The following is a 13,762-nucleotide window of genomic DNA, read 5'->3' as shown; positions in this document are numbered from 1 at the left end:
TTTCAGGAGTGATCCCTCAACTCTGGAATGAATTACCACCTTTTGTGAGAGAAGAGACAGATTTGCTTAAATTTAGGAAAGCTTTAAAAACTTGTTTCATGAAAAAATTTATCTGATAGAGCTGATTTTTATTTGTATCTATATTTTTATTTTATTCTATTTTTATTTTTATTTGATTGCATAACTTGTGTAATTTGATGTTGTAAATCGCATAGGAAGATATACTCTGTTAGGTGATACATAAATGATTTTTAAATAAATGTGTCAAAAAGAGATGCCACTCTGTGGAGCTGCCAGGGCAACCATTGCCAAAAAATCAAATCTCATCATTGTCTGCGCATTCCCAATGCATCGGCACCATCAACACATTGAGCCCCAGAACACGAAATCCATTGGTCTTCAATAACCTTGACATCGATGCATCATGCTGCAGTGCTTCCAAATCAGTTGATTGCTAGCATGTTGAGAACTTTGGCAGGGGTAGAAGGGGATATGATACCCCTATCCCCACCAATTACCTGAGCACCACCTGTTAATGGAACTTGGACTACATCTGGAGGCACCAGATCCCATTTGCTCTCCAGTATCTCACACATCAGATCGGTCCCTATTCAAATTTCTGCAAAGCATGGAAGATTTGCAGGATTCCAGTCTGGTATCAGAAAAGGATGTTCCACCACCTATGCCAGGACAAGAGGGCATGTCAGCCTTCAACCAAGTAGTAGAGCTGGTGAAGGATTTCTTTACTACTTTAGTGGTTAAAGATAAGGAGGGTACCTTCCAACCCCCTCCTTTCCAGGATATCAGATTAACTCTGTCAAATAGGAGTCCCAGTATCCCCGGTTCACGGGGATACTCCCATCAGAACTCCCGCTAGGTGGTTTTAGTTCACAACATTCATTTGCAGCGGAGTCCAACCACTCAGAGGATATCTACAAGGAGTATACTTCTCTGAGGCAACCAAGGATCCTTCCTCAGTCACCTTTCTTCTTCATTTGGCTCCTGGATTAGTGTTCTCTAGCCTCTGAAGAGAGATCCTTCTGACAACTCCCTCCCCACCCCCTCGAAGCCACCAGAGGACCTTTCTTACTGCAAATTTCTGGACAAGTTGGAAAAAGTACTTGGAGTTAATGTGTGCGAACACAAAGATCCTTGTGCAAATGTTTTTGGCCTCCTCCAAATTCTTGAAATACTGGTGGAGCCAGCAGCCATCCCAATCCACAATATCCTGCAAGAATTGCAAACAAGAATATGGGGAAATCCTATTTCCTATGCCCCAGTTGCAAAGAAACTAGACCTCAAATATAGTGTGCAAATATCCCCAGGGATTAGAATAGTGCAATTACCCCATTATTCAGTGGTGATAGAATTGGTTCTTTAAAGTGCAAAGAAAACAGACATATTTGAATACTTTGCCCAGGAAAGATCCCATGCTACTGGACAATTTTGATAAAAAGATGTTCCAAAACTCCATGCTTAATGCATGGATTTCCGCTTAACCAGTTCTAATGGTTCAATACTACGTGATTGTATACAAAAACTAAAACCTTTTCTTCTGGCCAGAGACAGCAGAATTGCAGATCCTCAGTCACTCTTGAATGCTGAAGAATGTATATGCATTCTTATTTGATCCATCTATGATGCATTCAGTACTACAGCATGCTCATCAAGAGCCTCCATTGAAGCACGCTGCATGACTTCATTGAGAGCCAGTAGCCTATGTGGTGATGATGTCCATGAGACGTTGGCAGACTTTCCCTGCCTTGGGTGATCATCTTTTTGGAGAAAAGCTCAGAAAAATAATTGCTCAAATAAAGGAACAATACATGGTGATCCAGTCCCTCTCTCTATAGGACAGGTACAACAGTCTTCTGTAAGGCACAACTATCATGTTTTAAAAGGCTATGTTTCCAAAGACACCCCTTCCAGCAATTCCAATGATATTGGATCCCACCTTTACTTCTGCAGCACCAAAAACTTCCAGCTTGCACTCGACAGTGTGAACTCCAGCCAAAGGCAAATCAATAAATCCAGCCCAAATTTGAACCAGGTTTTTGACCACTTATTAAAACCAGCAGCTATCTTCTTTGTTAGGGAGGAGAATCCAGTACTTTCTGGAGGAGTAGCTGGGTTCTCAAGAATGTAGAGTCTGAATACTGCTTGCATTTCTCCCAGCTTCCCACACCTCCTCATCACTTAGCCTTAATCATATCCATCTCACTCGACACAGCTCCATCTGGAAATGGACTCGCTCCTCAAACAGTGGGCAATGGAACAGATTGCTCCGCATCACCATGGCCAGGGGTTCTACTCCTGCTACTTCCTTATCCTCAAGAAAGAAATCAGAAAGAGCTGAGGTCCATCCTTGATTTAAAAAGCCTAAGCAAGCATCTACTCCAGAAGAAATGCAAAATGAATTCCTTTCACACAGTTCTTCCATTTATCCAGAGGGGAGAGTGGATGAACACTCTGGAACTAAAAGATGCTTATGCACATATTTCCATCCATCAGTCCCACTAGCACTGCCTGGAGCAGGAAACACCCCCCCACCCCTCCCACAACAATGAGTACAGAACCGAACTAGGACATTCCCTGTACAACTCAGCATACAAAAAAGATATTCTGGTGTCATCTCAGTAACAGCAATAGCCCTACTTACGAAAAGACAGCAGTTCACTAACATAAGAACATACCATACTGGGTCAGACCAAGGGTCCATCAAGCCCAGCACCCTGTTTCCAACAGTGGCCAATCCAGGCCATAAGAACCTGGCAAGTACCCCAAAACTAAGTCTATTCCATGTTACCGTTGCTAGTAATAGCAGTGGCTATTTTCCAAGTCAACTTAATTAATAGCAGGTAATGGACTTCTCCCCCAAGAACTTATCCAATCCTTTTTTAAACACAGCTATACTGACTGCACTAACCACATCTTCTGGCAACAAATTCCAGAGTTTAATTGTGCGTTGAGTAAAAAAGAACTTTATTCGATTAGTTTTAAATGTGCCACATGCTAACTTCATGGAGTGCCCCCTAGTCTTTCTATTATCCGAAAGAGAAAATAACAGATTCACATCTACCCGTTCTAGACCTCTCATGATTTTAAACACCTCTATCATATCCCCCCTCAGCCGTCTCTTCTCCAAGCTGAAAAGTCCTAACCTCTTTAGTCTTTCCTCATAGGGGAGCTGTTCCATTCCCCATATCATTTTGGTAGCCCTTCTCTGTACCTTCTCCATCACAATTATATCTTTTTTGAGATGTGGCGACCAGAATTGTACACAGTATTCAAGATGCGGTCTCACCATGGAGCGATACAGAGGCATTATGACATGTCTACATGCTAGTAATATACCTCACCTTGGTTACACACGCAAAACCAGCCTTCACAAAATACAGAAAGACCACATCTTGCAAATATGGAGAGAGAAACTGGAGTGGAAACCCAAAATAGCCAAACTGCATGCGGTGCAAACCTACAGAATTGGAAATAGAAATATAGCACCTAACATACTCCCATGATCTGCAATAATGCACACAAACTAATCCATAAAGTTACACCTGTATTATGGAACAAACTCAAATAGTAACAACACAATATTTATAGTGGCAACACTATAAATATTAAACCAGGCCCTAAACATCACTATACCTCCTATCAGGAAAACAGACCAAGCCAAGCTGCTATAGATCCTACACAGAAACTAAAAGCTTGCAGAACACCCTTAATTGGGTCACACATACAGAATACAGACAGACCCTGATCAAATACAGAATAAAGAAACCATAAAGCTAATGTTTTTTTGTTTTTCCATTGTTGAACTGCATACAGAGTTTGGCTTTTTGGTGTTTCCAGTTCAGTATTTCTTTGCATGTCTCTATTTATACATTCCTCAAGAAATATAAAATAATTGTAAAACTATACTAATAAAGAGAATACATGTTTCACAACAACTGATAGAGTAACATCCAATAATTAGAAACTCATAAAAAAATTATTTAAAATTCTCCAAACACCAATAAAATATTTCAGACAGCAGCCATCCCATAATACCCAATAATTAAAATGACAGTCAATCAAGAAAAATGAACTTAAAAAGCCACCTTAACTTATCCTCTACAGCAACTCTCCTACTCTTTTTCCTTGCAGGTCAGTGGTACACCCCAGAAGCAGTAGTGACTGCTGAAGCTCTGTCCTCATGGTCCTCTTCCTTAGGGCCCTCAACCAGTCTGTATCTTACACAAACACACACACACCAGTCATGCCCCCACAACCAGTTTCTGTCTCTCACATACTAGTCATTTCCTCAACCAATCTTTCACTCTTGCGCGCGCACACACACATACCAGTCACTTCCCTAAAGTCTCTCTTTCACTCTCTCTCACATATCTATCACCTCCCTGACCAGTGTCTCTCTGTCACCTCCCTGATAGTCATTCTCACACGGTCGCCTCCCGGACCCATCTCATTCAAGATGATGTTTTCCTGTGCCCAAAAATAAATAAATAAACAAACCGATGAAAATGTCTTTTTGAACTTTGTAAGATATCCCATTTCTCTCTCATGTTTTGTGTGATAAGTACAGAACAGATTAAACGAATAATTGCTAGATGTTTTTATTCTTGACAGCAGGGAGATAGTCTAAGACCTCTGATCTTTCCTATAGTTCTAGGCCAAGCTTCTTGTGCTATTAGTTGTATAAATTACGACAAAGTATTTCAGCTTAGTGATCACTCCTGATGAGGTGAAATAACATACAGTATCATCTGTGTGTCAGCAAACAGGCCTATGATACTCAGACAATAATGCACAATAGTATTTAGGTTGCCATAAATTAATTTCAGCTTCAAGTGCCTAATGAAGCATGTGGTGAAACCTTATTGCTATTATTGTAATTTTTGACAGTATAATAGATTTTTTTTTTCACTGACAAACTGCCAGTTTAAAAGATTTGTGCTGTTGTGATATATATTGAATGCAATAAATTAGCTCCATTGTGGTATTAGGAAGTTATCGAAGAAAATAAACAGTACCTGAATTTAAAAAATCATGAGATAAGGATCCCTAGGATGTTGGTAAATCACTGGGATAGCATGCACAGAGAGGCAGTTACAATCCTCAAAAAACTTGCTGGACAGACTGGATGGGCCATTTGTGTTTATTTACTATTTTACTATATTTAGCTTTTAACATATTCCTTTGAGAGGTGCTACTGAAATGAGGACAGTGGGTTTTTTGGTTTTGTTTTTTTTTTTTGTTTTTTAAGTACATCACTATAACAGGAGCTTAGCAACAGTACAAACAGTCTAAATTTGATATTGTTTATAAATTGAGTTGAGTGGTTTTAGTCTGCGTGAATGGGGGACTAGGACTTGCAGGCTGTCCAAGCATAATAGCTGTCAGCTGCCACAGAGAGAGGTTTACTACTTTTTTTTCAACACCTGATTGAACCATCAAGTAACTAATCAACTTTTCATGGACTAGGAGCAAATCTTATATAGAAAAATTCAATTTTTCTCAACACAAATTCTGGTGCAGAACTACTTTGCCATGAATGTGTTGTTAAATCAGTGTTACAAGCTTCTATGAATCATTCTACCCACACCATTAATCCCTCCGGTAGGATGAAATTGCATTCAGTCAAATATTAAGAATGAATCTGCTTATATTACAGTTCATCTCCTAGGAGCCTATGCCATTAACAGTAGAATTTGAAACATACCCTGCTTGGGGCACTTTTGATTGCCAAACCTGTAGCAAAGGCAGTGCACTGCAGAATGCATGGGGATCAGCCAAAGAATTCAGCAAACTGCTCCATGCATTTCTAATTTTCTGGAAGAACTCTGTTTTAAAGCTTTATAAAATAAATGAGAAAGGCATGAATGGTAGTTGAACTGAGGTGGCGTTCTATAATTAGAAAGGTAGTTTTTCATCTCCAAAGTTCTGCATTATTGTGTGGTGCAGTGGTTTTTTTTTTTCTCTTCAGTGACTCATGACATACTCTTCAATTTTTTGAGTGAATGGAGTGCTGCCAGCAGAGTGAATAAAGCCATGTATTGAGTTTAGGATTTACCCAAAATGACACAACTGTGTTAGTCCTTCCTGCAATTATTTAATATCGCCCAATAAAAATGCTCACTCCATTAGTAGAACTGTACCTAAGGCTAGTATCATTATGTGTAACATTTTCATTGGTCCATTATTATAGCTCATAGGAATGCAGACTCTATACAAAGAATATAAGCTAGGATCCTGTCCATAACCCTGAAGCCAGATTCCAGTATTCTGTGGTTTTATGAACACTCAAGTTAGTGATTTGGTCCCCTACAGCAGGGGTGGCCAATTCCGGTTTTTGAGAGCCTCAAACAGGCCAGGATTTTAGGATATCCACAATGAATATACATGAGGTAAATATGCATACAATGAAGGCAGTGCATGCAAACCTATTTCATGCATATTCATTGTGGATATCCTGAAAACCTGGCCTGTTTGTGGCAGTCGAGGATCAGAGTTGGCCACTATTCCCTGTGGCCTGACCTCACTCTTATAAATGCTTTAACCAAATAGCTGTTGAAAAAAAAAAGTTTAATATGATCTTAAAGTTTTTCAGGGTTATTATTTGGGGGTGAAGAAACTAATATGTATGTAGTTTAATTCAGGTATGCTCAAAGCAGTCCTTGGGGGAGGCCAGCCAATCGGGTTTTCAAGATATCTCTAATGAATGTGCATTAGATTTATTGCAAGCACAATCTCCTATGTATGCAAATATTTCTCATGCATATTCGTTAGGGATATCCTGAAAACTTGACTGGCTGGAGGGGAAGGTGCCTGAGGACCAGTTTGAGCACCCTTGGTTTAACAGTTTTGTATGCAATTTAGCTGTCTTACATTAATTTATTTTGCAGGCCCTGGTGTCCCATGATTCCGCAGAATGGGCTGGAAAATCTGGCTTTTGCTGCAGAATTGTGGTACATCAGCAAATCAGGGAGCCAACCAAAGGAGGAGGGAACTGGGCTGGAATTGTGTACATTATATGAAGCCTCTCTTTCTGTTCCCCACATGTTAATCCTCCCCCTTTCTCGCCAACGTGAGGAGAAGAGTGGCTCTTCATGCTGTATCTACTACTGCCTTCTTCTTGGGCAGATGTGGTTTTACCACATGGGACACCATACACACCCATAGGCTCACACATTTAAACCACAAGCCTGTCCTGAGTGGCAGGAAGTGATAGATGCAATGTGAAATACCACTCTTCTCCTGTTGGGAGGGTTTTCCAGTGAGTGAGGGAAGAGAACTTGGGAGAATTGAGGTGGAAAGAGAATGGGGGGAAAGGGAGAGAAGAGAATAAAGTAGAGAAATGAGTACTAGAGATTGTCACAGAGGGGAGAGGTTTGAGGATGGGACAAAGAAAGATGGAGGAAGAGAAGAGAGAATCCCAGGGATGGAAGCAAAGATGAAAAGGAGAGGGATAGGGATAGAAAAAAATGGAATGGGAGAGGAGATAGCTTGAAGAAGGAGAGAGGACAGGATGGATGTAAGTTTGGCAGGGATGAGATTGAGTAGTCAGGCTACATGAATGGAAAGGCCGTGGTTAGAGACAGGAATGAGAGACTGGAGGAAAGAAAACTGCAGGACAGAAAGGAAAGAAGAGAGTCTTGGAGCCAGTCAAGAAAAAAGGCACCTTTTAAGGAGGAGAAGGGCTAAAGTAAGAGAAGGAGAAGGGAAAAAGGGAGTATGACAGGAATGAAAATGTAAAAAAAAGTAAAACCTAAAGGCATGAAAGAAAATCAAAAAAGGAAAAAAATAAAATACCCAGATACAAGAAAGTTTATACTTTATTTCTAAAATGTATATTTTTAACATTTTTAATAATGGAAATTGTAAGCAAATGTGCCACCACAGGAAACTGTGGGCTCTGATTTAGTTTATTTGTTTACTGAAAACATTTTATTTGCAGAATCTCTTCAGCCTGAGGAATCTATTACAGTCTCAATGGGTATTGACTTCTGTGATTCTACTCAGACTGCCAGCTTCAAGTTGTGGTAAGTTGCATTGCCATATGTAATAGCGCTGAATGTGTTAAGTCAATCAGATGAGTAGAGATAAATCCCTCAAGCTCAGCCTCCCTTATATGCAATTTCGCTAATATGGTTGTTCTGAAAACTTGCCTGTTTGTTACCTTGAAGCACCTGTTAAGTGCTTTGTTTAAACTAATATGATAAGCATAAAAGAATGTAAATTTAAATATACTTTAAATAGGTGTTTCCCAAACCTTTCCTGAATGCACACCTAGCCAGTCGGGTTTTCAGGATTGCCACAATGAATATGCATGAGATAGATTTGCGTACCTTGGGTCGCCAATGTATATAAATCTATCTCATGCATATTCATGATGAATATTCTGAAAACCTGACTGGTTAGGTGTGCATTCAGGAGAGGGGTGAGAAACACTGCTTTAAAAAAAAATGTTATTTACAGCCTATAGCAAAATATAACAAGTGTTTTAAAAAATGTTAAAATTGAAAAATCTTGCTACAGAAGAGAACTTAATATTTATATTTGATGTTTCTTCATGTGTTTACTAGTGCAGTGTTGTAGTAACCTTATTAGTCCTGGAGCAAACTAGAGTCTTGAAAGTTTGTGAGCCTTTTTATTAGACTGACAAAGATACTGCAGTGAATGAGCTTTTGAGGCCACTTAAGTCCCTTCTTCAGATCTGATAAGCACCCACAAGTTATGAACATGCAAAACCACTTACATCCAAAGGTCAACTCCCTCTGCTCAAAATGAATTCAATTCATCTCCTGTGTTTTTGGACACCGTTGGACAAATATCTCTAGATATTCAGGGCTAGATTTAAAAAAAATACGCGCACATCCAATAACGGAGCGGATTGGGCGGAAACTTTCCTACCCCCTACCCTAACCTCCCTTCACCTTCCCCCTCTCCTCCCCCACCCTCTAAAACCCTTTTTAAAAAATGTTTTACCTTTTGTTTTGCAAGTTACTTCAGGGCCCGAATGTCGCTGTCCCGGGCCATCCTGCTCCAACCCCCTGGCACTTACACGCGTCCCGAGGTTTACGCGCGTGGCCGGGCCCGTTTGGAAATTGGCCCGGCGTGCATAAGGCCTAGCCACGTGCGTAAACCCCGAGATTTACGCACACCAGGGTTTTAAAATCCAGCCTTTAGGTTTCACCAAATAGCAACTATTGAAAAGATATTTGGAAGATATTTGAGGTCATAAAGATAATTGGCAAGGTTTAATTAAAGATATTTGGAGGATGCAGGAGGAGCAACCACCATAAATGCTCTGTTAATGACCTTTTTCCCATTCATAGACTGAACCATAAAGGCTTATTCACACATGTTTCTTTTATTCAACTTCCAGATCCCTCACTTTACTATGTTTACTGCTTCAGCCTAGAATATCTTTGGTCTGGCAATAGTTCTAATTTATAGTTAATAGGAATGCTTTATGTCACTTTTACTTTTTTTCTTGCCTGGGAAAAATACAGAACCTACATAAATGATTTGTTTTATTTTATCATATGCATATGACAGAAGGAAATCTGGAAAAATCTTCCTGTGCTAAAATCCACCAATTATGCTTTTTTTATAACCAAAACTACATTTAAAGACATGGTACTGTTTTTCCCACAGGAGTTTGGAGCACTCATATTTGTAAAGCCACTTGATCCTGGCCTTAATATCTACAGCCTCTGAATCTTGAGGCTTACAGAACTTATTTGAATTTATATCAATCAGTAGTTGATACAAAAAAGCTGACTTTTCTTCCCAGAGCCAAGCTTCTCAAAATAACATCTGTGAATTGTTGGGTTTTTTTTTTTTCTATTAGTTAGTGACTAATTCTGCTCCTTTCTCAAGTAGCAGCACTGACATAGAGGCCATTTCTAATCAATGTGAAATATTTGCTAATTTTTTTTGCTGGTAAGGTCGCTGCAATCTGTGATCAATTTCCTTGTACAGCTGCTAATGTGAATGATAGCCCCCTATCTTTTGCTGTTAAGTGGGAGAACTTTTCACCAATTTCAACCATTGAAATTACTCAGATTATTGGCAAACAAATTCTTCCTGTCCACTGAGTCTTTGTTCCACTGCCTTACTAAAAATCATCAGGAATATCATCATTCCTTTAATACCAACATGATTAACATGTTCCTACAGGCAACCATTCTCCCTCCCTTACTTATGGGCTGATGCAGTATCAGGCACTCAGGTCAGCGCACCGCTAAACGCGCAATGGGATGTGCGTTTTGGACATGCTAGACTTATGCCCGATGCAATACCGGAATTAACCCATCCAAATCGGGCTTAGCTAATAGCGCTCATCACCTGTAAATTCCATGTAGATGAGGCTATTAGCTATTATCCAGCAATTAAGAAAATTCCCGTGCGGCCAATGTGCTCATTGTAATGTAGCAAATTTGATAGCCCAGGAGCTGGTGTTAAGGCAAGGGATCAACCAAAAAAACAAAAATCCTGCTTTCTGTGGTTCCTCTTATTAGTATTGTCATGATACAAAGTAGGATGAATCACAGAAAGCAGCAACGTGCAAAAACTAAAAAGTCTTGGGGAAAAAAATTCTGGGAGCCCAATATACCACACAATATACATGATCCAAGCCATGTATATTGTGCCAGTAGTGGGAGAAAACGGATGCTCATCCATTTTCCTAACACACACTGACAGCCATATCACCTTGACAGCCATGTTGTCTGGGCACCTGATACCAAGGAGGTGCTAGGAACGAACAGTTTCCCCTAGCGCCTCCTTTTTAATGCAGCAGCTCATTAGCCTACTGCATCGCACGCCAGGGAGAGGTGGATGGGTGCATGTTAGGAAATCGAGCGCTCAATTATGAGTGCCTGTTTTTTGCATGCCGATATTGCATCGGCCTATAAAACTGGCATCTGTTCAGCTTCTCCCAAAAAAGCAAACATGGATCCATTGATATTAACCAATTACCATATGATTTCCTCCCTTCCTTTTGTGTTCAAAGTTGTTGAAACTGTGGTTTTTCATCAATTTAAGGTCTTTATTGAAGATCATTCAATTTTCTATGCTCAACAGTTTGGTTTCCATAAATTTTTTAGTATGGAATCTTTGCTTTTATCATGTACTGACATGACTTTGACTCTGGCATTAAACATATCATGGGTATCACATAACATCCCTGCCACATTCGATACAGTAAATCAAGAGTTTCTAATTACCTATCTTGCAGAAATAGGTATCATTGGTATTGTATTATGATTTAAATCTTACCTCTCAGATCATACACAACAGGTATGAATTGACTCTTCTTCCTTAACATGGCGCTCTGTTTCTATTGGTTTTCCACAGTAGTCACTATCTGCCACCTTATTTAACATATATCTTACTCCTTTATGTAAACTAATAGCAACTCGTGGGTCAGTTAAAAGTTATATGCAGATGACATTCAATTCATTGTACTTGTGATGTCATCATGGCAATCTACCTTTTTCTTTTATTTCCATCTAGCTTTCAACAATCAAACGTGGTTCTTCTATAACAAACTGTCCTTTAACGTTAATAAAACTGAATTGCTTATTTTGCACAGACACCCATTTTTTTATATTTCTACAATATTCATATTTGGTTGTTCTTTACCCATAAAACCTCATGTTCATAATCTAGGCATCATCCTACATCTGGCCATAACATAAGGAATAACACTAGCTTGTATGACAACATAAGAATTGCTGTACTGGGTCAGACCAAGGGTCCATCAAGCCCAGCATCCTGTTTCCAACAGTGGCCAATCCAAGTCGCAAGTACCCAAACATTAAATAAATCTCAAGCTACTATTTCTTAATGATTAATAGCAGTTTATGGATTTTCCCTCTAGGAACTTATCCAAATATGTTTTAAACCCAGCTACAATAACTGCTGTAACCACAGCCTTTGGCAATGAATTCCAAAGCTTAACTATGCACTGAGTGAAAAAGAATTTCTTCAATTTGTTTTCAATGAGCTACTTGCTAACTTCATGGAGTGCCCCCTAGTCCTGTTATCTGAAAGAGTAAATAACTGACTTAAAGTAACTTGTTCAAGTCCTTTCATGATTTTGTAGACTTCTATCATATCTCTCCTCAGTTGTCTCTTCTCCAAACTGAACAGCCCTAACTTCTTTAGCCTTACTTCATAGGGTAGCCGTTCCATGCCACTTATTAATATACCTTGTCATAAAAGATGACAAGGTATAGTAAGAGAAAAACAGCCAGTGATATAAAGAGAAATAAGAACACATTCTACAAATATATGCTAAATAAAAAAAATGGCAAAGAGAGAGAAAAGCAAGTTTGCTTACAATAAACAGTTTATAGCAGGATGATTTAGCCATGTTGTCTGGGTGACGTCATCTGGCGTCATGGGGGGGTGGAGCTATCTCGCCAAGCTTGCAGAGTTTTCACTAAAGCCAAATATTATAGATAAATGTAGCCAGCTATCCAAGGAGGAGGGTGGACTCACATGGCTAAATCATCCTATCTACAGAAAACACTTTACATAAGCAAACTTACATTTTTCTGTAGATAAACAGGCTGAGTTAGCCATGCTGTCTGGGAGTCCCAAGCTAAAGGTTGTTTTGATTGTGAGAAACACAGATAATTCCATCTTTTTTTTAAATTATATCTTTTATTAGGATCAAAGGAAGAACAAACATGGGCAAAATATATAGCCAACCAGCTGACATATAGGTTACAATACAGCCAAAATTGTCTGTATAACAGCAGACAACTAAAGGTTTTCCCAAAGATCCAATTTTCACATTTTTGTAGCAACGCCCTCCCTCCCTCCCAGCAAACACATAAACACTCACACACATTCATACATCACACATGCAGGTGCCCAAACCTTGGTCAGCTCTCAAGTCCTTGTTACATGGTTTAATACTGCTGATCCCACCGAGCTGTCAGATGCTGATTGTTGGTCAAGACAATATTGGGATGTGAATATATTTATTTATTTATTTTGTTTTATATACCAATATTCTGGTACAATCATACCGGTTTACAACAACATACAATAATCAAAAAATACATAAAACAACATCAGAGTATAAAAAAATACATAAAATTAACTGCATAAAATAGTAAATTCAAAATAATGAATCTAAGACCGTGTCCCTGCCTTACAATTGTACTGAATTGGAACTTTTGTATGGGTGTGCTATGGATGCAGCCATTGTTCTCATCTGATGAGCTTTTATGGAGCTTTCCAGCTTGGTCGAACTGAATACACAGAGTTATCCAATTTGACAAAATCCTCTTTAGCACTGCTTTTCCCGGCGCATTTGGATTGAGAAATGAACAGCTGGGATGTATGCCTGATGGCCTGAGTTCTTTTCTTGCAATAGGCCAAGGCCTGTTTGCAGTCCCATGTGTGGAGTGTCTTTACTCTGTGATTCCCATGTGACTTCAGAAAAATATGGGCAGAGAAATGTTTTGATTTGGATGGAATGCAGAGACCACCTTCGGTAAGAAGGATGAATGGGTACAAAATAAGACCTTATCATGGTTGAATTGCAAATATGGGGAATAGTTCACTAGTGCTTGAAGTTCACTTACCCACCTCGTGAAGTTACTGCAATGAGAAAAACGACCTTCCACATTAAGTGTTTTAAAGTTGCTGATTCCAGAGGTTCAAATGGGGAAAATATCAGTCTTTGCAAGGCCACGTTTATGTCCCATGAAACTGGTAGTTTTTGGATTGTGGGCTA

The 13,762-nt window shown here is 39.3% G+C and overlaps 1 protein-coding gene across 1 annotated transcript in view; it reads left to right on the top strand.

The window, feature by feature from the left end:
- Positions 1-13,762, top strand: part of AP3B1 (adaptor related protein complex 3 subunit beta 1) — a 1,093,919-nt gene that overhangs the window by 884,384 nt on the left and 195,773 nt on the right. Inside the window, 1 exon segment of the mRNA XM_029575420.1 lies at positions 7,958-8,042. Coding sequence (XP_029431280.1) covers positions 7,958-8,042 — 85 coding nt within the window.

The sequence above is a fragment of the Rhinatrema bivittatum genome, chromosome 1 (genome assembly GCF_901001135.1).
Source record: "Rhinatrema bivittatum chromosome 1, aRhiBiv1.1, whole genome shotgun sequence".
Lineage (NCBI taxonomy): Eukaryota > Metazoa > Chordata > Amphibia > Gymnophiona > Rhinatrematidae > Rhinatrema > Rhinatrema bivittatum.
Note: the sequence above shows the minus strand (reverse complement) of the source record. Positions and strands in the feature narration are given on the sequence as shown.